This window comes from Gopherus flavomarginatus, chromosome 19 (genome assembly GCF_025201925.1).
Source record: "Gopherus flavomarginatus isolate rGopFla2 chromosome 19, rGopFla2.mat.asm, whole genome shotgun sequence".
Taxonomy (NCBI): domain Eukaryota; kingdom Metazoa; phylum Chordata; order Testudines; family Testudinidae; genus Gopherus; species Gopherus flavomarginatus.
This window is the reverse complement of record NC_066635.1, coordinates 8,384,289-8,411,225: the sequence shown is the minus strand read 5'-3', so window position 1 is coordinate 8,411,225 and position 26,937 is coordinate 8,384,289. Positions and strand designations below refer to the sequence as shown.

Below are 26,937 nucleotides of genomic sequence, written 5' to 3'. Positions count from 1 at the left end.
ATCAGTTGCTATATTAATTCACTCCTTTTTCAGTATCAATTTAATCAGTCAGCAGAGTCGGGGATCTGTTGGATAACATTATTCCAGGCCCAATCAGCTTGAGGAGACACAGAAATTTTGTGTTAATGTTTAACCTTCGGGAGTTCCCTGGTTAAATAAGGTGACTGCTTAATGGAAGGAATATGGATATTGTTCACAGATTTGCAGACTGTTAAAAAGGCAAATATTTACGCTGGGTGGTCATGACTGCTATTGAGCACTTAGTTATCTTGTAGGTATTCACTTCATTAAACAGACGGGCTCTGTCTTGAGTGAGAACTGTATAAAGCTTGTCAATATCCTGGACAAAGGTTAGGCATTAATTTGAGGTTAGCTGGGGCATGCAGCCTTTTATTAGGAAGAATTGGGGCTTCTGTAATGGTCCAAAGAAAGCTGTTGTCCAAAGGACTCTTTCAGACCTGTGTCAAGAGGTTTTACAAATAAGAGAGCTCCTTTGCTAACAGAGACCTGTGGCAAGAAACTGCATCCCTGTTTGCGAATCCTTCCCAGTCTGAAGGTTTTCTGCTTTTTCCCATCTCCCCCAGGTTTGCTTAACTCCTTCACTTGGGGCTGGATGGGGAAAAAACTTCTATGATGTTTGGATTTTCCCCCCCTTTTATAGCTTTGAAATTCAAACAGTTTGAAAATCCAACCAGCACTTTATGGGCAAAAATGGAGAAAAAATTTGTCGTAACATTTTTGTTTACAAATTCAGATTTTGGCAAAACCTTAAAACAAACGAACAAACCAATGGTAATATTCAATGTTTCTGTCATGTAACCCCCTGACTTTTCTTCCCCCTAGTGCTGGGCAAATAAATCATTTGTGCAGTATCTTCTGAACACCTTCCTGGTAGAAACCTTTCCTGGATTCTCCATGAAATACAGCTGACCAAACTTTGCAAATTTTCTCCAGTTGAATCCCACCATTCATGATACTCTGTGTCTACCTGAGGCCAGGTCCTGAAATTCTTATTCCTTTTTTACTCAGCCCTTACTCAGGGGGGAAACAAAACTTCTTACTAATGCCATTGCATAATTAAGGACTTCAGTATTTGGGCCTTGATCCATCAAAGCACTTAAGCACGTGCCTAACTAAAAGTGTGTGATATGGCTTGAAGCATGTGCATAATTTAAATGACATGTTTAAAGGTATGGACTTTGAGAGCGAATGCTCATTAGAGCTTTGCAACGAGCATGACACTGGTCCTCCTTCGTGACATGAATTATATGCAGTATACCAGCTTCCGATCTTTATCATTCTTCTTCTTTCACCACCAAGCTTTCTCTGCCATTGTTTGGTATGATAATTCCAGAACTGGGTGGTCATGGTAGCCTGGGAGCTGGCTTTCTTGGTGAGTTCACAGATCCGTTGCCTATTTTCTGTTTCATTCTTGAGAGTCTAGATCAGGGGTTGGCAACCTTTCAGAAGTGGTGTGCCGAGTCTTCGTTTGTTCACTCTAATTTAAGGTTTCGCGTGCCAGTAATACATTTTAATGTTTTTAGAAGGTCTCTTTCTATAAGTCTATAATATATAACTAAACTATTGTTATATGTAAAGTTAATAAGACTTTAAAAATGTTTAAGAAGCTTCATTTAAAATTAAATTAAAATGCAGAGCCCCCTGGACCAGTGGCCAGGACCCGGGCAGTGTGAGTGCCACTGAAAATCAGCTCACGTGCCACCTTTGGCACGCGTGCCATAGGTTGCCTACCCCGGTCTAGATAATTGCTGAGAGTCTCTTTTCTCAGCCTGATACATGCTGCTGTGGGTGTTTGTTGAAATTTTTACATAATCCCATAGGTTGTGCTCAGCACTGAGTAGCATATGGAACTGCCTCACCTCTTTTAAGTTTTGTCTTCATATGTTCTTTTGCTGTAGAGCAGTGGTTCTCAACCAGGGGCCCAGAGCCCCCTTGGGGGGCTGCGAGCAGGTTTCAGGGGATCCGCCAAGCAGGGCCAGTATTAGACTTGCTGGGGCCCAGGGCAGAAAGCCGAAGCCCCACTGCATGGGGCTGAATGAAGTCTGGGGTCCTGCCTGAGTCCCACCACCCGAGGCTGAAGCCAAACATAGGTTTGTGGGGGCCCCTGTGCATGGAGCCCCAGACAGTTGCCCAGTTTGCTATCCCCTAATGCCGACTCTGGCTTTTATATGCAGAAAACCAGTTCTGGCGGCACAGGTGGGCTGTGGAGTTTTTATAGCGTGTTGGGGGGGAGGGGGGCTCAGAAATAAAAAGGTTGAGAACCCCTGGTGTAGAGAGTTAGGGTAAAACACCATGTTAGAGTCAGAGGTTTTAAGGCCATAAGGGACAAATATAATCCATCTGACCTGCATAATAAAGGCCACAGAAGTTCCCGAAGTGATTTGAGCATCTTCAACAGAAATTATGTAATCTCCAAATAGACCCGTTCAATCTCACCGTTCCTTGTTCTGAAGCAATTTAATTGGAGCTAGATAATTCATATTAATCCCTGCTCTCCACCCAGAGACTGGGCTAAAAGCTTTCTTGTGATCAGCAAAACACAGATAGTAGCTAATTAACTTCCCTCCGTTTTTTTCTGTTCAGATCCAATCCTTGAGATTATTGTGATTTATTTCTGTCCCATAACTTCCTCTAGATATTCTTACTTTTTTCCCTTAATGATAATTAATGAATGACATGCAGCAACCCCAGCTACTTTGCCAGCCTGAATCTTGCTTTTGCTTCAGGGCTTTCAGTTCAAGTCTTGGTAGCTGATTTTTACCAACTTCTTATAATCCCTAATTCACCTTTCAAAATCAGTCTATTTAGGAGCTGTAGCATAACCTTAGAGCTCTCATTCAGCACAGCACTTCAGGATGTCTGTAAGTCCCTCTCTAATCAGCAAAGCACTTAGTAGGTGCTGAAATACCATTGACTTCACTTCACTGAGGCCTATTTGTAGTACAGTAGCGCCTAGAGGCTGCATTCAAGAGCGGAGTCCCATTGTGATAGGCACTGTGCAAATGCATATAAAAAAGCAGACTCTGCAAAAAACAAAAAAAACCCCAAAAAACCAAAAACAAGCTTACAATCTGAATAGACAAGTCAGACAATGGGTGGGAGGGTTAATAGGTGGGCAGGCGGGGTGAGGGGGAAGTGACTTTTCCAGAGTCACACATCAGGTCACTGGAAGAGCTGAGAATAGCACCCAAGGTCTTGTGACTCGAGTCCAGTGTCTAATCCCTCTAGGCCTGCATGAGGGAAGCCTGCACTGTTCTATGCACAGAGGACTCGGCCTTCCAATCAGTCAGCCCTGGAACTTTTTATAAGCTTGACACTTGCTGAATGAAAAGAACGAGACAAAAAATTCTGCCCGGATGAGTAGGGTCCTTATATGGAATACAGCTAAACCTTCCCTCTTCCTCCCCCATGAGCTGATCAACAGAATGGCAGGCATTCCCGACTTTCCCTGTTATATAATAAATGAATTGGTGGGGGGTATGCACAGTAGGTGCTTATCAATGCTCCCTAGCCCACAATGGTCAAAGCAGTCTGAATACTAGCTCTAGTCCAAGTTTGCATTGAAACCAGACCTTGGAGAGAATAATTTTAGAAGATTCCCACTGTCTGTCTGGGTTATTGTCTCTCCTGTATGGCTGCTTTGACAGGGGAGATGATATGGGAGGAAGCTATTATGTAATTATGTTAACTGCAAGCATTATTTAGCATAGGGGGAGGGAGAGAGAAATGTTTTACCTCTGTCCTCGCAGATTGCTTCCTTTTTATAGAAGAAGATTGTAGGATCTGTGTAATAAGTTAATAACTCTGAATTAAGCTCATCATGGAGCCTTTGAACAACAGTTATTGAAATTGACATTCAGCTCAAATTACATCTCTTAAAACTTGGCATATGGCACCCTTTTATGCTCCATTACTTAATACACCAGCAGGCCTAGGCGCAGAGGATGACATTTGGAAGTTATGATCTGATGGGTGCGTTTGGAAAGATAAGTACATGCCTCGTAACCCGTTGAAACAACATTGGATGAGCTGAACTTCCTGAGGGAACAAAGAATGCGTTCTTATTTTAAAACCGACTGCCTGGCTCATCCCTTCTAAATAAGGGCAATTGGCACTGGGCTAGGCAAACTACTGGACCTGATCCTGTTGAGATGCTGCGTGTCCTCCCAGCTCTTAATATCGGCGGGCACCGAGAGAACTCAACAGCTTGTTGTCGGTGCTCTGCACTTGGTTGGACCAGTCCCATAACTCTGCCATTGCTGTGCTGATAGCCAGTTGTCACCCTCCCTAGTGAGGGGGAGACACTGTGGAGAGCTCCATGTGGACTTTTACATAGATTGTGCACTGTGAATGCAGGAAGGGGAGAAGGGTAACTCCTTAAACAGCTGAATAAGAGGAGAGGTGCAGTGGATTGCAACTAGGAGAATCACCCATTGGATAGAGGAGACAGGTGAATTTGTGTTTCTATGGCAATCTGTTCTGCAAGCTGACTTCAGATCACTCCCAGATTGTCTCTCCTTTAAATATCCTGGTTTTGGGGTCTTTTGAATGAGTTGTTTCAGCAGTTCTGATGGACTCTGGCTAACATGCAAACACTCACATGAGTATCCTGGAAAATACTGTAGGCAGAACAGCTTCCCTAGAGTCATGTGGTTTTTGCTTGAATGCCCCTTTGTTAGGGCCAATCTACAGGACACTGCAGGTTGATTCAGCAGCTTCTATCTAAAACAAACACAAGCTGCTTTTCGTTAGATTCTCTTGCTCAGGGTTTCCGCCTCCTCCCCTTTTGGATCTATAGGACCTATGACCATTTTTCTAGGTTGCCAGTTTGAATCCCGCCCAAGTTGGTAATGACAAAGGGATTAGACAGATGCTTGGGGATCTTGATCAGCTTCCCAATAAACGTGAAAATGAAAGCATAAATAGATGATTAGGAGTGTTTTAAATCATAGCCGTTTATTACATTATGGTACTTTGCACTTTTCTACTGCATGTATCCATCTGGAGATCTAAAAGCAGTGTAAAAGTTCTTATCTGTATTTTGCAGATGGGCAAACTGGGGTGTAGAGAGGGAAAGTTATGTGCCCAATAAATCTCAAAAACAGAACTGGGATGCAAACCCAGGTCTCCTCTTAGTCCTATGACCCTAAGTTCATCCTTACTCCTATGGCATCACAGACACTTGTCCACAGTTCAGGATCCCAGGAAGGTGTGAATAGTTTTTGTATTAATCCCAAATGTTTTTTCTTTCTTCTTGCAAAGTAAACATTTATCATTAGGAACCTTATCACCGTTATTGATGAGCCTCTGACATCCCATACCACTGTCTCATTTTGGCAGCATTTTTATGGATTTCTTTTCATGTAGGGCAGAAAATACTCACGTTTAAATAACCCCCCCCAAAACTAACTTTCCTCATCTTGCCTCTCTCCTCTCAAATGAGCCTGCAGAAAAAGTGCCCAGCATTACCTAGAGGTAAGTATTTTTATGATCCAGTTGCTTTCCAAAATGTGTCTAGATTAGTGCTGTTACCCCAAGGGAAGAAATGAGAATTGAGCTGCAGAAGGACCATATCTATACATGTGTGGGTGGCAAGTTCCTAGGTTGTGGTGGTGTTTTTTTTTTAAGACCTCTAATATTACATTTTTGACACACATGTGGCTTTAAAAGGGTTAAACGCAGAGGTGTGCATTGGAGCGAGAACTTGAGCTGGGGCCAACTGAGTTTCCTCCTTTCTGTGACACAGGAGTTAGTATGCACCCTCCAGCCTTATAAGGTAAGCAGTGCAGCGGTTTGCATAGAAGATTTGTTTGGCTGGCTCAGCTCCAGCAGCTTTTCACAGAAAGTGCCATTTAAACTGCTGGTGCAGATAAGTTTGGGTTTTTATACGTTCATTTAAAAAAAAATGTTACCTATCCTGTTTATGGATTAACCTGCAGCTATTTCCTCTTCACTGTTTACAGTTACTGCAAACATACCCCTCTCTTCCTTCAGGAAATACGCCATAATGTAATAGCAAAAACCTAATCGCACAATCAAAATCCCCCTCCCTTTCCACCAAACCATCTTGACTTAATGCCATTGTATTAGTCACTGAGCACATTCTAGGGTAGGCAATTTAATGTAGCGCTTGGTTGCCATGGGTTACAGAACACCATTTTTAAATAGGTTTAGATTAGAAAAATAAAGAGGTTGTGACCAATAAAAAAAATTGATGGACTTAGTGTTGTGAAAGTGTTTAATTGTTCCACAACCTAGCGTGTTTGAGAAAGAAGACCTCATGTCAAGCAGAGAGCGAGAACTGGGTAGGAGGTTGGGGGTAGTTGCATTCTCCAGTTTGCAGATCAATAGCAAGTGCATCTGATGTGAACGTGTACAGCCCATAATATGGGTTCAATACATGGCACTCAGCTTTCAGAAGAGACCAGTAATTTCTAGTGCCTGTTTTATGGGAGGGTACTCAACTTGAAGCACCTTAAAATGGGACCTGAGTTTCAGGAGAAGCTGAGCATCCACCCTCCAACAATAAGAGTTTAAGATGGCACCAAAAGCTTGAGGCATCCAGAATCAATAGTCACATTTGAAAATTTCAGACATGCATGCATATGTCTTGCCCTAAATTCCTGTAGCTCCTTTGTTTATCTGCCTAGACATTTATATAGCTCTCCTCGCTGTCATGTTTGAGCACTTACCACCTTAGATATAACAGGCCAGGCAATGTTGTTGTGCTATTCTAGATACGGCTGTGTTTGAGTTTTGCCAGTCGTAGGACACACAAGTCCGTCAGCTCTCTTAGCAAAGTCCTTATGGCACTGGTTCTTGAATACCATGCTAGGAGAGGTGGGCTACCTTCTGACTCGAGGAAGGACTAAAAAAAATTCTGCAGAGGAGCAGACTTGGCTCTTTCACAATCTCATGGTCAATGGTTCTCTCAGATATCCTTCAGTGGTGCTGAGATACCATGATGATGATGGTCTGAGAATAAGAACCAGAACAAATTCATAAGAACATAAGAATGGCCACACTGGGTTAGACCAAAGGTCCATCTAACACAGTATCCTGTCTTCTGACAGTGGCCAATGCCAGGTGCCCCAGAGGGAATGAACAGAACAGATAATCATTCCCAGCTTCTGGCAAACTGAGGCTAGGGACCCCATCCCAGCCCATCCTGGCTGATAGCCATTGATAGACCTGTCCTCCATGAATGTATCTAGTTCTTTTTTGAACCATGTTTTAGTCTTGGCCTTCACAATATCCACTGGCAAAGAGTTCCACAGGTTGACTGTATTGTGTGAAGAAATACTTCCTTTTGTTTGTTTTAAATCTGTTCCTTATTAATTTCATTCGGTGACCTCTAGTTCTTGTGTTATGAGGAGGAGTAAGTAACACTTCCTTATTTACTTTCTCCACACCAGTCGTTATTTTATAGACCTCTATCATATCCTCCCTTAGTCATCTCGTTTCCAAGATGAAAAGTCCCAGTCTTATTAATCTCTCCTCATATGGATCTTTACCCCATATCATTTTTGTTGCCCTTTTCTGTACCTTTTCCAATTCCAATTTTTTTCTTATTTTTTTTAAGATGGGGCGACCACATCTGCACGCAATATTCAAGATGTGGGTGTACTATATATATAAACTAGAAAGAGACACACACACACACATTTATATTTTCTATCTTATTATCTATTCCTTTCCTAATGATTCCCAACGTTCTGTTAGCTTTTTCTGCCACCGCACATTGAGTGGATGTTTTCAGAGAACTATCCACAATGACTCCAAGATCTTTTTTGAGTGGTAACAGCTAATTTAGACCCCATCATTTTATACGTATAGTTGGAATTATGTTTTCCAATGCGCATTCCTTTGCAATTATCAACATTGAATTTCATCTGCCGTTTTGTTGCTCAGTCACCCAGTTTTGTGAGATCCCTTTGTAACTCTTTGCAGTCTGCTTTTGACTTAACTATCTTTAGTAGTTTTGTAACATCTGCACATTTTGCCACCTCACATTTTCAGATCATTTATGAATATGTTGAGCAATATTGGTCCCAGTAGAGGCCCCAGGGGGGCACACTATTTACCCCTCTCCATTCTGAAAACTGACCGTTTATTTTTACCCTTTGTTTCCTATCTTTTAACCAGTTACTGATCCATGAGAGGACCTTCCCTCTTATCCTAGGACACCTTACTTTGCTTAGGAGCCTTTGGTGAGGGACCTTGTCAAAGGCTTTCTGAAAATCTAAATACGCTATATCCACTGGATCTGCCTTGTCCACATGCTTTTTGAGCCCCTCAAAGAATTCTAGTAGATTGAGGCATGATTTCCCTTTACAAAACCCATATTGACTCTTCCCCAACAAATCATATTCATTTATGTGTTTGATAATTCTGTTCTTTACTATCATTTCAACCAATTTTCCTGGTACTGAATTTAGGCTTACCAGCCTGTAATAGCTGGGATTGCCTCTGGAGCCTTTTTTAAAAATTGGTGTCACATTAGCTATCCTCAAGTCATCTGGTACATAAGCTGATTTAAATAATAAGTTACATACCACAGTTAGTAGTTCTGCAATTTCACATTTGAGTTCCTTCAGAACTCTTGGGAGAATACCATCTGGTCCTGCTGACTTGTTACTGTTCAATTAATCAATTTGTTTCAAAACCTCCTGTGACTCCTCAGTCTGGGATAGTTCCTCAGATCTGTCACCTAAAAAGAATGGCTCAGGTTTGGGACTCTTCCTCACGTCCTCAGCCATGAAGACTGATGCAAAGAATTCATTTAGTTTCTCTGCAATGGCCTTGTTGTCCTTGAGTGCTCCTTTAGCATCTCGATCATTCAGTGGCCCCACTGATTGTTTAACAGGCTTCCTGCTTCTGATGTACTTTTTAAAAAAAAAAATTGCTGTTACTTTTTGTGTCTTTGGTTAACTGTTCTTCAAATTCTTTTTTGGCCTTCCTAGTTATATTTTTACACTTCACTTTCCAGAGTTTTTGCTTCTTTCTATTTTCCTCAATAGGATTTAACTTCCACTTTTTAAAGGATGCCTTTTTGCTTCTAACTGCTGCTTTTACTTTGTTGTTTAGCCACGGTGGCACTTCTTTGTTCTCTTACTATACTTTAAATTGAGCCTCTATTGTGGTGTCTTTAAAAAGTTTCCATGCAGCTTGCAGGGATTTCACTTTTGGCATTGTGCCTTTTTAATTTCTGCTTCACTAACTTTCTCATTTTTGCATAGTTTCCCTTTCTGAAATTAAATGCTACCATTGTGAGCTGCTTTGGTGTTTTCCACCCCACAGAGACGTTAAATTTTATTATATTATGGTCACTATTACCAAGGAGTTCAGCTATATTCACCTCTTGGACCAAATCCTGTGCTCCACTTAACACTAAATCAAGAAATTGCCTCTCCTTTTGTGGGTTCCAGGACTAGCTGCTCCAAGAAGCAATAATTTAAGGTATCAAGAAACTGTATCTTTGCATCCCATCCTGAGGTGATATGTACCCAGTCAATATGGGAATAGTTGAAATCCCCTGTTATTGAGTGGTTTTTATGTTTATAGCCTCTCTAATCTCCCTGAGCATTTCACAGTCACTGTCACCATCTTAGTCAGGTTGTCTTCAAGAGCAACCCAAAAAGAGAGAGGGAGGAAGATCTGATGAGCAGTATTAAACATTTTGTAGCTTGTGGCTATTTAGTGGGATGGGGGCACTGAAAGTATTTCTCCTCTTTGCATTGTAGGACCCTTCAGAATGTCCATTGTAATTATTTACTAGTTTAAAGGTTTAAAATCGACCCCCGTGCCTGGGTACCATACTCTGTTTGTCTGAAACCAATTCACAGAAACTGAAAATACTCCTCCCATGCTCTTGTTACTTAGTATGGGAGTGCTGACACTGTACACTGGGCTGTCCATCTAACTATTCAGATGCTTGAATGTCTCCCATCCCTGCATTTTCCAAGCACCTCGGAAAGTGTAAAAAACCTTTCCTTACAGCATCCCTGTGAGGTAGGGAAGTATTCTTATTGCCTGTATCATGCATGGGAAGATGAAGGCACAGGTAGCTTAAATGACTTGCCTAAGGTCACAGAGCAAATCTGTGGCAGAGCAAAGAATTAAAACTAGGTTTCCTGAGTCACTGGCTAGCAACTTAACAGAGCCATTCTTCCTGTCCAACAGCCAGCAACTGAACCCAGATTACCTGAGTGCCAGCCAAGTATCTTAGCCACAAGACCATACTTTCTTGTCCTTGCCTCAAGGAGTTTACAGTCTGAACAGCCAGGAACTCAGTGGGAGACCAGGCTGATGGTGATAACTTAGGGGTTTTTTTTTTAACTAAAACAGTGCGATCGTTGATGGCACTGCATCAGTGTGGGTTGATGAACCCTCCTGGGAGAAGTGGATTTTTCAGGAGGGGTATGAAAGAGGAGAGTGGGAGCTGGCCTGTTGGGGTGGAGGGGTCACAGCTTAAATGGGTAAGTAGAAACCTGGCCTGGGGGACTGTGGTGTTGAATCCTGCCTTCCTTGCCCACCCAAATGGTCCATGGAAGCCAATCAAATTAGCCATGTACTAAGGCGAGCAGAATACAGCCCTACTCATTCAGTGCTGTTTGCATATGTTCTGGGGGAAGCACGTACTGGATAAAAAACGTGTGTGTGTGTGTATTCAGTGCAGCATTGAGCTATGGTCATGGCTCCACCTTCCCTACACCAGAACATTAAGACCACAGCGTTGTCATTCCTTTCCGTGATCAGCTGCTGAAAGGTTTCACAAGCTGTTTTTTCAACCCATGTGCAAATGATCATTTAGCTTTCTCCATTTATCAACACCCTCCCCCATGTGCTCAGGGAGAACATAAACCAGGCTTAACCAGTGCTGACAGGCAGTCTATACAGAATGAAATCCAAGAGGAAGTAGCCTGGGATTTGTGGGAGAGAATGACGGGCACATATGCCAAGTTTATAAACACTGGCCTGTTGATGTTTGACTTTGCTTCCTGATGTTTGAAGAACTCTTCAGTTTCTATAGAGGCTAGAAACACTTCAGTGACTATGCTAAGAGTCTTATAGGACAGGGCACTGAAATAGGACAGCTTAGGAACGATGTTGGCTCTGTGAGCAGGCCTGGACTATTTTGGGATAAGGGTGGTTGGGAAACTCATGAGAGCATCACAGCTGACTACACGAGGCAGGAAGGTTTGCAATAGGATTAATGCCATTGTAAAGAGGTAGAAAGCTGCAGATGGTTTCTTCTGATGAGCAAAACTACCATGGTGGAGTTGGAAGGGGGTTGCGCTTATGTAATAAGTGAAAATCTGTCACCTGTAGGAGCCTAGAGGCCAATTGCTAGTCTGAATTCCTTTCTTCTGGGGGAGCAAACTGAGACCAGCCCCTGGTTATGATGCAGAACTCCGTCCCTATGGGCAGATGTTACACTAACCGCTAAGCTATGAATGCCTGGGGTCACTATCTCCCCATATCAGTTCATGAACAAGTGGCTTAAAAACGTGGGGAAGGAAAAATTGTACTGTAATGTTGATGAGCTTTTAAAGTTCATCTAACAGCTGCCAGATGTCAGGGTTATGCCTTAACAAGGTGAGCAACCAGCTGGGGCAGAAGTGAAAAGGAGCTGGGTGTTATGTAGGGTTAATCCTTACTGGACACTAGTCCACATGTCAATATGACAGTACCAGACTATGGGACTTGACTGGTGATGTCTCTGAAGGGATGGTTAAGCAGGATAAGGAGCACTGGGGAAGTGACAATTGCCTCAATTCCCCCTAACCAGTTAGTGCATAGGTGGGGAAATGTGCTGTTAAAGTGTTTGTTTCCCTTTGCCCAGGGCTGGACTTTTCCTGTTCTCTTTTGCTGATAATGTGTTAAGGCCACTGAGCCATAAATTTGCTATTTTGAGCCTGGAGCTCTCAGGTTACTCATTTGTTCAACTTAACTCCTCGGAATAATGCGTCACAGAAAGCAAACAGCCTGATTGAGGGAGAGGAACCAAAGGTGAGCTGTAAATACAGGTCCCTGTTTAGGAAATCAGTCAGTTGTTACCATCCTTTGGCACATTAGGGTTCTCAGACAAAAAAGTCAATAGTGGAAGCAACAGATGTTTTAATTGTAAGGTTCCTGTTCCAACCTCTCTCTAAGGTACCCATACGTAACAGGCATTGTGAAAGCCAGCTAAACTGGGCCTGTGCAGGAAATAAAATGTAGGTCTTCCCACTGGAGTCCTGAGCCTCATGTTAGCTGGTGGAATTGCCCTAGGGAAAAATCAGTTGTAGCTAACAAGGTCTATTCCTTGAAAGACAGTGTTTCTAGCAAAATCAAATCATTTAAATGAGCAGAAATTAATGAAAACTCCCCAGACTGGACTTCAGATCATTCCTGTCACCCTGGGATTGGTGCTCCGCCTGCTCAAAGCCATCCCGATCCCAGTTTCAGGCAGCAGCCGCTCCTGTAGACTTTTCTCCTTCTGCTTGAAAGAGAGCCCAGCTTGACTCTTGAATCCCAGGATGAGTTTGCAGGGCTGGCAGCAGTGGTCTAGATGCACTCATTCGTGGTTAATAAGGAAACGACGTCACTATAATCATGGAAGCTCCTCTGTGCTATTGGCCACTAACTTTTGAGAGAAGAACTGCACTTTAAGGACTCCTCCTGCAAGCTCTGGGTGTGCAGAAATCCCAGTGAAATCAATAGGTCTGTAGATTTGGGTCCTGACAGAGCTGATTTTGTGGCATTGGACCCTGAACCACCTCTACTTTCAACTCTGCGGAAGTTCAGATCCGGATCAGAACTTCCTGGCCCATTTCTAAACAGAAATGCCCTTTTAAAATGCAGCCTTAAAATAAATAAACCTCTAACTGTGTGTGGCCAACAGTTTAGATCACGAGAAACAAGTTGTACCTGTAGCAGCCAGCGTACTTGAGCACTGTATGATGGCTCCAGTAACCTCCACCGCTTCCCATTCAGGAACCATATTCCTTTGTCAAATGTTCTTTTACTTTGCCAAGTTTCCCTACTTAATAATTTGTTAAAATTAACACAGAAAATCACTAGAAACAGGGAAATTAATCTGCAGTGCATAGGGGTGGGTGGGGAGCACCCTAATTTTGGAAGCGTGTGTGATCACAGTGCATAGTTATGGCTCTAATGCAGGTAGACACCCACTGGCAAAGCCAACTGGAGAAACATGTGATAGGACAGTTGTCAAGGTAACTTCAGTTTTGTGTGTGTGTGTGTGTGTGTGTGTGTGTGTGTGTGTGTGTGTGTATACCACAGTAAACAGACATCTAAAGCTAATGTAAATTGACAGTGCCTCTAATGGGCAAGTTGCTGCTGATGGGGTGGTGAGAGACAGGAATCTATCGCTCTGATCAGAGCAATTTCACTCTGGAGGCAGAATCTTCTGCACATGTTTACAATAGGCTTCGGCCATTAGAAACTCACTTGTCGCTTACATTGGCATGAATATAGCATGTGGTGAATGGTACTGGATCGAGAGCCCTGAAGATTGATGTCCTCTATCTCATAAGAGGTGTGCCCCATAGCGATAGTGCAGGCTCTATCAGAGTGCTGGAGGGATGGATTGACCTGATGTTAGATGGTATGGCTGGACCAGAATTTCTCAGGTGTCTCTATCAATTTATGGTGTATTTAAACTTTCATTTAAAATAGTTTCCAGCCCTGAAGAAAAGTTTACAGAGGAGACTTATGATGAAGTGCTGTCTTCAGACTCTGCAGAAAGCCTGAAACAATGAGCATTTTATTTAAACATGATGTTAATGCTGAAACCTAATGACAGTGCAAATATTGTTAATTATTTTGTTGCTGAGTGGAGGACCTGAGTTCTGTCCTTTCTGACTGAAGTTCAGTGGGGCCAAGATGGTGTGTAGGATAGTGACAGTTGTGAAGTTATTTTGGCTGCCTTGCAACATGGACTGCAGGCTTGATAAGTGGCCTGAACAGATAATCTAGTTCTACTTTAGCTTGTAAATGCCTCTGTATCCTCTGATGAAATGTTGTTGTGTAACTTTGCTAAAGCAGCTCTTAGTAATTTGACCACAAGGTTTCTCTGGGCTTCCTACACAACATTGCGCTATCTCCCTCTACCCCTTTTCTGTGGTGACAGAAGTATCTCACTGCCCCAACTGCTAACTTCCACCCAGGGCCGCCCAGAGGATTCTGAGGGCCTGGGGTCTTCAGCGGCTGTAGGGGGGGGTTCCGCTTCAGCGGTAATTCGGCAGTGGGGGGTCCTGCTCCGGGACCCGCTGCTGAAGTGCCCCAAAGACCCGCGGCAGGGGCCCCCCCCTGCCAAATTGCCACCGAAGACCCAGCACTTCGGCGGCGGGTCCCACTTAGGTGGTAATTTGGAGGCCGGGGGGGTCTTTCTGCCCCGGAGTGAAAGGACCCCCTGCTGCCGAATTACCGCCAAAGACCCGGAGTGGAAGAAGCTTAGGGGGCCTGGGCCCCACGAGATATATCTGGGGCCCCTGGAGCAAGTGAAGGACCCCGCTCCAGGGGCCCCGAAAAACTCTTGTGGGGGCCCCTGCGGGGCCCAGGGCAAATTTCCCCACTTGCCGCCCCCCCCCCCCCGGGGCGGCCCTGCTTCCACCATCTTTGTATAATAATCCTTCTATTCAGCCGTCCCAGCCTGTCTGTGCAGGGCCTGAAATTGGAGTCTCTCCATTAACTTCAGTAGCTTTGGTCAGGCCCATAGGGAATAGCCTGTTTAAGTCTGCAGTCCCGTCACACTGCCTGTAGGGTTATAGTGGTTTGCTTAGTAGGATGGAGGAAGAAAACAGTTGCTCATTCATTCTCAGCATCTCTTCTTCACATGAATTCTGTTATAGAGCTGATTTTTTTTTTCATGGATCTGGCCCTAATTCTTAATGATTTGCTGACTAGGAGGTGAAAACAGTACTTGCCATATGTGTGTTATCATTCTTTTATGTTGCGTATTTGATTGAGTTGGGGGTTGGTCCTGCTTTGAGCAGGGGCTTGGACTAGATGACCTTCTGAGATCCTTCCAACCCTGAGATTCTATGATATGGTGGCCTTGTTGACTCTACTCTGGTTACAAGGCCAGCAAGTGTTTGGGCGTGAGCAGAGGCTGCAGAGAGCTTTAGCCTGCATGACCATTTAGCTTGCCCTCAAGGGTCACCTGTGATCTGGCCAGCCAAGCCCCAGGCTGGGAATCAGAAGACCCTGGGTTCTGGTCTCAACTCTGCCGTTGATGCACTGCGTGACCATTGTCATCTAAACTCTTTGCCTTAGTTTGCTTAATCTGTAAAAATGTGTTTGCCCCCTTTTCAATGCACTTTGAGAACCTTGGATGAAAAAATGGTGTAAGTGCAAAGTCATTATACATGAAGTAATATAGATTCATTAGGTCTTCCACTGTGGTCCACAGAGCACTTACCTGTTGTACAAGGCTAGTCACAAAGCTTTAGCATCTCCTTGTTTCCAGTGCTAAATTGCATAAAAAGACAGCTAAAAAAACGTTACTGCTATTAGCTGTATTACAGTAGCGTGCAGAGGCCCCACTAGCAATCGAGGCTCCCATTGTGCTAAGTGCTGTGCAGACACTTATTAAGAGACCATCTCCCTGCCCTGCAGAGATTGTAATCTAAATAGACAAAGGATAGTTGCATCAGAGGGGTGTGTGTAGATAGAGGCACAGTGACTTGCCCAGTCCCCTGGGAAGTCAGTGACCCAGCTAGGAATAGAAACCAGGTCTCCTAACTCCCTGTCCACTAGACCATTCTGCCTCTCCTCACTTTCTGATAATGCTGTTTGTGCAAGCAAGCAATTGCTGTAGTGCTAATGGTGATGTCATGGGAGTGTGAACGAGAGGAGTGCAGAGCCCATGCAGTCTATCAACAGGAGTGGTAGATCCACAAGACCAGCTACGTATTAAGCTGTGCTCCATACTATGAAAGCATTTGAGCACCACTACTATAGTCAAACCATTGCATGTATTGGGTGTTGAAGAAGCCTTCGCCTGGCTCATTGTGACCAAGGGGAGAGGGTCTTACCTCACCTACTTGTTGGTCTTATCCACCTGCTTTGTCTTGTCAGTTAGACTGTCAGCTCTCTCTGGGCCAGGGAATGTCATTTGCTATATGTTTCTATGGTATCTAGCACAATGGGGCTGTGGCCTTATTGACCTCTAGATGCTACTGCAATAGAACTCTTTAGACTAATAATTTAAAGGGTAGAGTCATACCAGAAGCACGAATGGAACAACCCATGTTTGTTTGTTTAATGTCTGGGGAGTGCTTGGAGAATAGAAAGTTTTATAAGTGGTTTGGAAATTCAGGCTCCTGCCTCTGCCAGTGTTGGTGGCAGGAGCTATCCCTGTCCTCTGATTTCCGCTTTCCCCTGTCTTACAAGTGAGTCTCAGACACAGTCCAAATAAACAGTGATTTCCTTAAGACCTCCTCTCCGGGCTCCCCCCCTTTATTTATTTTTTTTTTAATGAAGCATTTTCCTGTTTGACGTCTTGGTGGTGGTTACCAGGAGGTGGCGCTGCTCCCCAGTGATGCTGAGATCAAGGGAACCCGTTTAGTCACATGGTTATTTTTTTTTTCCTCTAATGCAAATCATAAATAACGATCAAGACAAATCGAGCATCAACACATCCTCTAGCAATCAGTGCAAGGAGAAAAGGGTGTCACCGATCTTAAAGTCAGCAGCTGCCACTGAAAAGCATTCGCTGGAGCAGGTAGGGAGAGCAGAGGAGATTTTGAGAGGTTAGGGTTTTTTACCATTGCTACATCAGGGAAGGAGAAGTTGGAAGGAGTTTGAAAGACAAAAGTTAGTAGAAATAGAATGTGTGGGCCTGTCACAACTTCCCAGGGTTTTATTAACTGAGCTGTCACATTCACACAGCATAGCAGTGGGCTGTAATCCCTGCCCATTAGCAGCACGAGCTGATGGCCAGTGGCCCCCTTGGAAAGGGGCAGCACAGAGGGCTCTTTACCACAGCTGTTTCCTGCTGTGGCTCTTACCCCATCTGAGCTGGCCGCTCTGAACGGCTTCCCCAGGGCTGTGTGTTTTCCAGAGCAGCTTGCTGCCAGACCAGAAGCCATAACCCTCTCTTTCCCCACTCCAAGAAAAATATGGATAGCTCCTTAGAAGCTGGCTCTGTAGTTGCCCTCGGATCAGGGGGAGGGAGGGCAGAGAGCAAACTAAAGGAGATAAACACGAAAAAGGCAGGGTATGGCTGGAAGGACTTGGAAGCTGCCAGAAACTGAGTGGGCATTTCTAAGCCCCCTGAAGAGAACACTGACGTATGCGTGGTATTGGTGAGATGCTGGCTAGAGAGGACAGGGTTGCTTCTACCCTTTAGCAGAGCTGGCAAGTGAATAAAAATGATCACATGGCTGCTTAAAGACTATGGCTCTGGTGCATAAAGTTCCTAATATTGTGTGTGTCTCTGATTCCTGCAGATGTTTATTATTGAGAAGATTGAGGGGATCCACTGCAGCCTGCATGAGTTCAGTATCACAGGATCCACCTATACCCCGGAGGGAGAGATGTGAGTACTGATGCCTAGGGCAGACCAGGGTTGAGCTATGCAGAGTTTTTAGCAACTCCCTGGCGCTGAGCAACTGGTAGTCTCTATGCAAAACTCATTTTCTACAGTGTGGCCTAGTGGATAGAGAACTGGATTGGGATTCAGGAGAACTAGGTTCTTTTCCCAGCTTTGCCACTGGCATGCTAGGTGACCTTGGGCAAGTCACTTCACCTATCTGTGCCTCAGTTTCCCCATCTGTAAAATAAAGATAATGATACTGACCTTGGTAAAACACTTTGTGATCTACTGAGGAAGAGCCATAAATATGAGCTAGGCATTATTATTCTTATTAATGGAAAAAGTTTTCCATGTAGTACAGCAAAGTGAGAAATGAGACACTCTGTGCCCATAAACGTGGCCCTGGATGCAGAGTAAATTGGAAGGATGATCTTGTGACTAACTTGTTGGCCCAGAACTTGGGACCAATTCCCAGGTTCAGTTCCCAACTCTGTCACAGACTCTCTATGACCTTAGTCAAGTCATGTAGTCTCTCTGAGCCTCAGTTCCCCATCTATAAAATAAGAGTAATACTATTTCCTTTCTCTGATCCTTTGTCTCTTGCCTATTTAGACTGTAAACTCTTCAGAGGAAGAGCTCTTGCTTACAATGTATATGTGCAACACTCCTCACAACAGGGCTCTGATCTCAGTCAGGGCCATCACATTCTACCTTAATAAATAATCATAATAATCATCTGACTCTTGTGATGATCCAGAGAGGTTAGTACAGCAGAAAACTCAAGTGGTATAGAACTATTTCATGATGAATGGGGTTTTCCACAGTGTGTGGGTTTTTTATTTCAAATTTCTGAGTTTAAGCAGTTATAGTAACAATTGGTCATGACCGCTTCCCTCTGCATGTGGGACAAGGCTAGAAACATAATGTGGGGCTGTTTGTTTCAGGAGACAGCATGGTCGAATGGCTCGTGCAGCAGACTGAGAATCAATAGCCTGGGTTCTGTTCCTGGTTCTGCCATTGACCGTCACTTTCTGCCTCCATCCCTCAGAGTCCTCACCTGTAAATCAGGGATAATAAATACTTCACAAATGTGTCCTGAGGCTTGGCAAATGGATTGGGATCTCAGCAAGGGACAATCAAGAGGGCGCTGCATGGGCTTTCTTATCAAGGTGCCAGTTCAGCCAAGCACATGAGTAATTCCAGTGATATGCTCCAGGATACAGCTGGGCTTTGCTGAACATGAGGCCCCAAGACTGGAGCTTGTGAGAGCCAATGAGTCTTCACCATTCTGGTCTATCGTTGTTATATGTTTTTGCTAATTCCACTTGTCTTGAAATGAAAACTGCCAGAGCTTGATGTGTTTGTGCCACAAAGGTTTCTAGCTGCTGCTTCTAGAATTACTTTTGTGTCCTCTTCTGCAGTGAGATTTTGTAGCCTATTTAGAGCCATGCTCACTGAGGCAGGCTTGATGTTCTGACACCTCCTTCCATGTCCCAGCACTTTAGTGAGACTCCTTCTTATTTTCTCCAGTGCTGGAAAGGTTCCAGTGTTGCATGAGAATGCTCTAGTCTTCCCGTTCCTGTGTTGATACCAATAGATCCTGTATCCAGGGCGAAATCCACCCCAGGGCAGTGAACCTGCACTAGGCCATATGAGATCATCTACAATCACTTAAGTTCCATATTAAGGGTTTAGCTTGTACATAGGACATTGTGTAGGCCCTCTAGATGATGTGAATTTCACCTGTAAGATGTAATATTCACCCATATGGATGAACTTTATTAAGGTTCCACATGGGATACAGTTTGTACTAAGGGGCCATGGGAGTGCAGCATGGAAACGCAAGCAAGTGGACATCAAAAGCTGATCGATCAGTGTTCTTGTTTACATCAACATCCTGTACACACAGCACATCCCACTGTGGGGAGTGAGTCATCTAGCACTCATCACCTCAGGCAACCTAATGGGGTTTGACTGACTGTCCCATCCTCCCTTTCTATGAGCTGAGAAATATGCATAATACAGACTTCCCTACCAAGGTGCACCTAACTTCATGTTAAGAGGTGTTAAATGGATTTGAGCAAACTCTTTGCTTTCATCCTGATGTATGTATAATAAGCTGCCTGTGGGATAATGCCATATAAAAACATGATCATACTGGTAGCTTAGTTTCAGCTGGAGAGTGTTATGTCCCATGTCACTTGGGGGCTCCTTTAATTAAGACTCAGTGGTGAGGTACATAACTCTGAGCTTTTACTACTCTGTCCCCATCTTGTGAGAGTCACATGGCATTTATTAGACTCCCAGTACTCCCTCCCTGCTATGCTCATTGTAAAACCAGGGAAGGACTTTCTGGGGCCAAATCACTTTGAGCTGCTGCTCACCAGCCCTGATCAGGAATATGGAGCGGGTCTCCCCGGAATGTTACTAGGAAACTAATCATGGCTTAGGAAAAGCAATCTGCAGGAGATGGTGTACTCAGGGGCCACACTGAATTTAAACTAGAAGAGGGTGAGAAGCTCAGAGTGGATGGCCTGGTGGCTGAAGTACAGGACTGGGAGTCAGTAGATCTGTTCCAGATCATTTGCTTTTTGACTACTGAAAAGTCATTCAGCCTCTCTGTGTGTCTCTTCCTCCATGTGTTAACTGAGTATAACACATCCCAAAGCTTAATAATTAATGTTTGTAAAGCCATTAAGGTCCTTGGATAAGAAGGTTCCATAAAAAATTATGAGCCAAGTCCTCAGCTGGTGTAAATCAATGTAACTCCACTAACTTCAAGGAGCTCTGCTGATTTACACCACTGAGGATTCTGTGTAGCCATGCATGCCTTCAATTGCAACACCTGTTTGTCTTTTCAAGGACTGATCTACACCAAAGCATCTAATGAGAAACTGCACTTGGAACTGGATGATTTTTGTTGCCTTGTCTTTTGTAGCACCTTCCTCCCAGCTCCTTGTGTGTATTGGAACAGGACTAAAATCACTCCTATTCAGTTAATAATATATTAGTAATTAAATGCACAAAATCCACCCCCAGTCCTCCTTAGGCTGTCTGGAATGAAATACTTTGAGCAACAACTTTCCAACCAAGAACTCACAGGACTGGTGCTATGAGGTTCTCTGGAGCCCTGTGTTCAGTTCTGATTAGTTGTCTTTGTGGCTGTCTTGTCCTAGGAAGCATTCAGTTCCCTTCTGCAGCTCTTTAAAATACTCCTACTTCCATTCAAAAAATGACTCTAACGGCCATATCTGTAATAAATGTCCTTACATTGTCTGGGCCCACCTGACTCTTATTTCAATCACAAGAATCTTGCATTGATGTAATTCTACGGACCCCAAAAGAGTTATGTGGTTTACGCCAGAATGAGAGTGAAGAAAATCAGTCTGAAGAGATCCAATTTGGCATACAGACTCTGGGGGGCTTAGAAACACCCCACAGATTTGGAACTGTGGGATTCTTTGTATTTTACCTATTTCTGGTGAGATAAATGTAGATGAATCCACCTGAAGGTTTTGTTGAATAAATTTTCAAGCAGTTGTCATGAGGAGGGAGTAAGGAAGTGTTAATACCTGCATTGACAGATGGGGGAATGTAAGGACACAGAATAATTGACTTGTCCAAAGCCCACAAGGAATCTGTGGCAGAGCCAGGATCAGAACCAGATCTCCTGAGTCCCAGTGTAGTGCCTTATGCACCCTCCCTGTCAAACAAACTAGCAAACAATCATGCTAAGAATGTGGTTTCATACTATGGACCTCCATGGTGTGTGTAAGTTCAATGAAAAATGAAAACAAAGGTACAGTAATTTGGGGAGAGGTTTTTTTTCTGTCTGAGGATATATATTTTTTTTAATAAATTTCAAATGTGTGATGGGACTTGTAGACTTGTTGAGGTGGGGAAATCATTTCATGTATTTAATTCCTTTAGCTGTTGTCACTCATAGATCTCAAAGCATTTTACAAAGGAGAGCTTGGATCCTGATCCCCATTTTATAGACAGGGGAAGTGACTTGTCCTAGGTGTTGCAGGAAGTCTGTGGCAGAGGTGAGAATAGAACACAGGTGTGCTAGCTCTTAGTCCAGAGTTCTCCCACCCCTGCTCCCCAGCCACACTGTCTCAAAAGAGATACTAGCATTTCCAGCTCCAATTTATATTTGAAGTTTTCTTAATAGCTTTTTAAAAATCCTAAATATCAACAAACTCCTTTTCTTTTTTAAATTCCCTTCCCCGTAGCCTTCTGAACTCAGGGTAATCCCGTGTCATTGCTGACCAGGAGAATTGCTGTGTCTGCCCTCTCTGCGTCCTGTATTTAAACTTGTCACTATGAAAACAGGGTTTTCCAACTTTCTTGGCCCCTGCCGGCTTTCCACTCTCAAGCTGTAACAAGGGCTCCAGAATGTTCTTTCCATTAGGAACTCACAGTGGAATAAACTGATAATAATGAATGTCTGACAAATTATTTTTCCAGCTAAAGAATGACCAGCTGAGTTTATACAGCCCTAAACTGCAGTTACCTTTGCTTGAATTAGGATAATTTTCCTGTTTCCCCTGAAGACGGCTGCTGTCTTTTAACCATAATGCAGCTGCCTTCTCACACAAACAAGAAATGGCATTTGGTTCCTTAAATGGTGATTGTGCAGAACCGTGACTGATGCCTTTCCTCTGTTAACTTTGACTCTCGTGCATGGTCACAGGCCATTCAAGAAGTTAAGGGGTCTAGCAGTCACTCTGTTCTTCATTAGAGAGTGTTTGAAAGCTGTTACCATTGGATGCATGTTTGCTGCCCTATGTGAAATGAGCTGGGGGCTTTTCTAGCAGCTCACCACCAGAATTAATAATACCTAGCTCTTATCTAGTGCTTTTTATCAGTAGATCTCAAAAGCACTTCACAAAAGAGGTCAGTAGCATTGTCCCCAGCAATTGGGATCCTTGTTGGCAGTCTGAGCAAAGAGAGAATTTTGTAACTGGATTAGTATGGAGTCTAATGGAACTAGCCTTTTCTAACGCAGAGCCTTTCAACCATGGATGCTGGAATACCTTGATCATTGCCTCACAGTGATGTTAACCCCATTCTACAGGTCGGAAAACTGAGGCACACACAAGTGACGTGTCCAAGTTCTCACAGCCAGAGTAGGGTGTAAGAGCTATGTAACTCCACACTGGCGATAAACCTTAGGAGAGAAGCAAATGGGATAAAGAATGTTATCACCACATACTACTAGGATCCTTCACCGTAGGTTCTCTGAAGCCAGCAAGGAGTTTTCCAGCCTCTTTCTGATGGAGTTAAGATCATCAGAGGACCCGTCCTTACCTTGACCAAGCTGGTGTTTCTACGATTATTGGTCAGATGAAGGAAACTGAAGAAGTGTTTAATTATTTTCCTTGTTTTAGTCCTTTCAGTCTTTGAGCATCCCAGAATGTGATCATTCACTGCTTCTTACGGTTTCATAGCACCTCTGCCTGTTTAGGATTTATTGTCTGTATTACAGTAATACCTAGAGGCTGCAGCTGAGCTCAGGGCCCTATTGTGCTGGGTGCGGTACAAACATAGCAAGGGACAGTCCTGCCTTAAACTACTCCTAGTCTAGGTAGACATGGCAGACAAAGGGCAGGAGGGGAAATGAATTGTCCCTGGTGATGCAGTGTGTGAGCGGCAGCGGTGAAAATAGAATTGAGATCTCCAGGTGCCCTATCCACGAGACCCATGAGATCCGTTCTGATTCTCATTGAAAAAAAAAAAAAAAAAAAAAACCCTGTAGAGGCTTTAGCATGTGTGTACTGATTATGTTCTGATTTGGATAACTGCATTCTGCCCACCTAAACCTGCCCTGATTAAGCAATTCTCCTTCACTTCCTGTCACAAAGTGCTGTGCTGTGGTTGCCATGTGCAGCCTTCCATGGCTGAACTTCTGGTGTGGGCAGGGTGATTCCAACAGGTGGAGTTTGTAAAGTACTCAAGGCTCCTTTGGGAGGAGAGACGTAGCCACATGTGTTGTAACAAGGATGGACTGAATGTAAAAGTCTTTAACTCTCTGGACTTGCTGGTTATGTAAACTCCTTCCTCCTCCCCCAATGGTTTTGGAAACATTGGCTCCCCTTTTATTAGCGAAGTGCTAGTGCATTGCAGCTGCACTTAGGCAGAGATGTTTATGAATGTCTCATCAAAGGGTACAGTTTGTGTCTCTAGCTTGGGAACAGCTAATCGAGAGCAGTTGCTGCACTCATCCTCCTTATGCATCCTTGTGTGCACTGTTCTGCTCTGCGCAACTCGAAGAAATTGCTTGGGGTGGACTGGAGGTTTTTGCCACCAGTCCTGGGCTCTGTTGGATACATGCAGAAATCTTGATCTCCTTGAGACATTCAACCTTCACGCTGTTCCATATCCTGCCATCTGTCTCCTTTACCCCTTCTTTATTCCACCTCTTTGCCCCTTTCTAATATTCCCTGAACTAATGCCCACTAAAGCTTTGGGTCAGAACATGTTTGTGTGTGGATCATCATTGCTGTACTTTGTCTTCAACAACAAGGGCAAGGTTTGCAGCCCCCTTCATTGCCCCTGCACATCTGAGGTTATTAATCTGTGCCCTGACTCACTATGGACTCTTGAGAGACCAGTGCTGGTACCTTCCTTTGAGACCAAAAAAACTGTCTCTTAAACACAGCTATATTCCAGCTGCCCCTGGAGAAAAAGTAGGGTTGCTTTTGAATCCAGATCTCCTATGCTGCTGGAATGGCAGAGTCTTTCTCTTCGGATGTTTACTTACTCCGCTGTTCAAACCTGGTTGACAATGACCTTTTGTGATCTTTTCTTTCCACTCAAAGAGTCCTATGAAAAGTAGAAACTAGGTCAAATTACCAAGGATAAATATAAGCAAGTATGTAGGGACAAAATTAGAAAGGTCAAGGAACAAAACGAGATTAAACTAGCTAGAGACAAAAAGGATAACAAGAAAACATTCTCCAAATACATTAGAAGCATGAGGAAGGACAGGGTAGGCCTGTTACTCAATTATGGAGGGAGAGGAGGGAAAGAAACAATAACAGAAAATGTGGAAATGGCATAAGTGCTAAATGACACTTTTGTTTGTTTTCACCAAAAAGGTTAGTAGTGATTGGACATCTAAAATAGTGTGAATGCCCGTGAAAATGAGGTAGGATCAGAGGCTAAAATAGGGAAAGAATAAGTTAAAAATGACTTAGACATGCACTTTTCTCTGATTAAGGGGCTATATCAGGGATGCAATTGGCTCATTGGGCCTCTTATGCGGCACATATTCCATTTAATTGCAGCCTGAAGGATGACAAGCCCGTTCAGTGTGGACAGTATGATGGCCTGGTGGAACTAGCCACTATCTGTGCTCTCTGCAATGACTCCTCTCTGGATTATAACGAGGTGAGTGTGCTGGATCCTTACCACATTCACCAAACCAGCCGCACAGAGGATTTTTTTAAAGATATTCCTGCTGGAAATAACTAAAGACCCTCCCTCCCCATGCACACGAGGAGAGATTATAAAGTAATGGAGTCAAGTAGTTAGTTTTGTGTCCATATTAAATTTGTTCCTGTGGCCTACTTTGCATGCAGAGGTTGACGGTCCTATAGAGTGCCCCACTCTGTTGTGTCAAATGTGTATTGTGTTCGATACAGAGGACACGGAGATTTCTGTGCTTTGTTCGCTCTGCAGCGGGTCCTTTTAGCTTCTCGATGGACTCGTAGCCTTTATCTTTGTGTAATGGAGACAGTAGCTGCTCTGTCCCTTCAGTTGAGCGGAACTGAACTGTGCATGGCTGGATTTTCAGATGAGCGGCTGCCTTTTGAAAGTACAAATTGCACCTGCATTCGTTTTATGATCCTTGCACCTTTTGTGGGTGCAAAACAGATGGCCAGAGGCACAGATACAAGGCTTGCACTCCCCACCCCCTGCAATGTATTTGTGGGAACAAACCTTTCAGGCACTAATTGAGCCTGTACCAAAGGAAGCTGGGCCTTGCTGGGCTTAAAAGTATTCCCCAAAACTGTGTGCATCATACTTATAGGAAGATTGTTACACAAACACAAAGCAGGATTATTCTGACTTGAGCAGCAAGTCAGCTTATATTGCAATCTTCAGCATTTAGTGCATGGTCTGAGTTGACTCCCATGGCCCTAGAGTGAGCACAATGCTGTTGGAATCTTAAGAACAGTGCAGTAAATAAAATCATCCTGGACTTAATCATGCAGGTTAGGAGACAGAGGTCATACAGCTCATGCTTTTCTTTTACACTGGATGTTTGTGTTCCTTTCTTCCTGCCGGCCAGTCAAAAAAAGCCTATGAGAAGGTGGGAGAAGCAACCGAAACAGCCCTGACCTGCCTGGTAGAAAAGATGAACGTGTTCAACACTGATACAAGCAACCTCTCAAAGGTGGAGAGAGCCAATGCCTGCAACTCTGTGAGTAGGATGAAGGGACAAAACCTATGTGGTCCCTTTCGCTGGGGAGTGAGGGAAGGGATGGAGGGAGATGGCATGGCTGTTTGTGCACGAATTCTCCTCGAGTTACCAGGATAAGAGGTGATGGGGTTGGAGTGGACTGACCTATATCTGATTCTAAATTGCCTGAGTTCTCAAAGGAAATGGGATATCTGCACCCTAAGACAACATCTCACCACCCAGGCCAGGATTTCCAGAAGTAACTAGTGATTGGAGACTCCATAAAGGTGCCTGGTTTTCAGGAAGTGCTGAGCCACCCTTCCTCTGAAAATAAGACACTATTTATTAAAGTGGTTCAAACTGGGCACCCAAAGCCACTAGCCCCACCTGAAAATCTTGGCCTTCATGTCACAGTGTGTCTACACATCGAAAGCTGTGCACTGGCTCGCCTACCTGAGCTAGCTAGACTCTAGGATAACAATGGTAGCGGAGACAGCTTTAGCCACCAGTAGTACAAACCCAGCTCAGATCCTATGTATGCGTTTAGCTCACTAGCTCCAAAGCCTGCAGTGTTTTCACTACTACTGTTACCTGCAGTAGCTTGATTCAAACTAGCTCACGTAGGATAGTCCAGACACAGCATTTCATGTGTAAAAATACCCTTTGGCTATGCTACAGGGCTGAGATTTGCAAAGCTAGAGTGTTTAGCTGGCCACTTCCCATTAATTATAATGGGAACTGAGCATCCAGATCCCTTAGCTTTGACGATCATCAGCCTAGATGTTCATAGACTTAAAGTCAGAAGGGACCATTATGATAATCTAGTCTGACCTCCTGTACAACGCAGGCCACAGAATCTCACCCACCCACTCCTGTATCAATGCCCTAACCTATGTCTGAGTTATTGAAGTCCTCAAATTGTGGTTTAAAGACCTCAAGGTGCAGAGAATCCTCCAGCAAG

General features: G+C 43.9%; 1 protein-coding gene across 2 annotated transcripts in view; it reads left to right on the top strand.

Annotated features, from left to right (window-relative positions):
• Positions 1-26,937, top strand: part of ATP2A3 (ATPase sarcoplasmic/endoplasmic reticulum Ca2+ transporting 3) — a 139,489-nt gene that overhangs the window by 85,159 nt on the left and 27,393 nt on the right. For both annotated transcript variants that reach the window (XM_050929396.1, XM_050929395.1), the window contains exons 9-11: positions 17,481-17,569; positions 24,859-24,961; positions 25,866-25,997. In XM_050929396.1, coding sequence (XP_050785353.1) covers positions 17,481-17,569; positions 24,859-24,961; positions 25,866-25,997 — 324 coding nt within the window. The remainder of the gene's footprint in view (positions 1-17,480; positions 17,570-24,858; positions 24,962-25,865; positions 25,998-26,937) is intronic.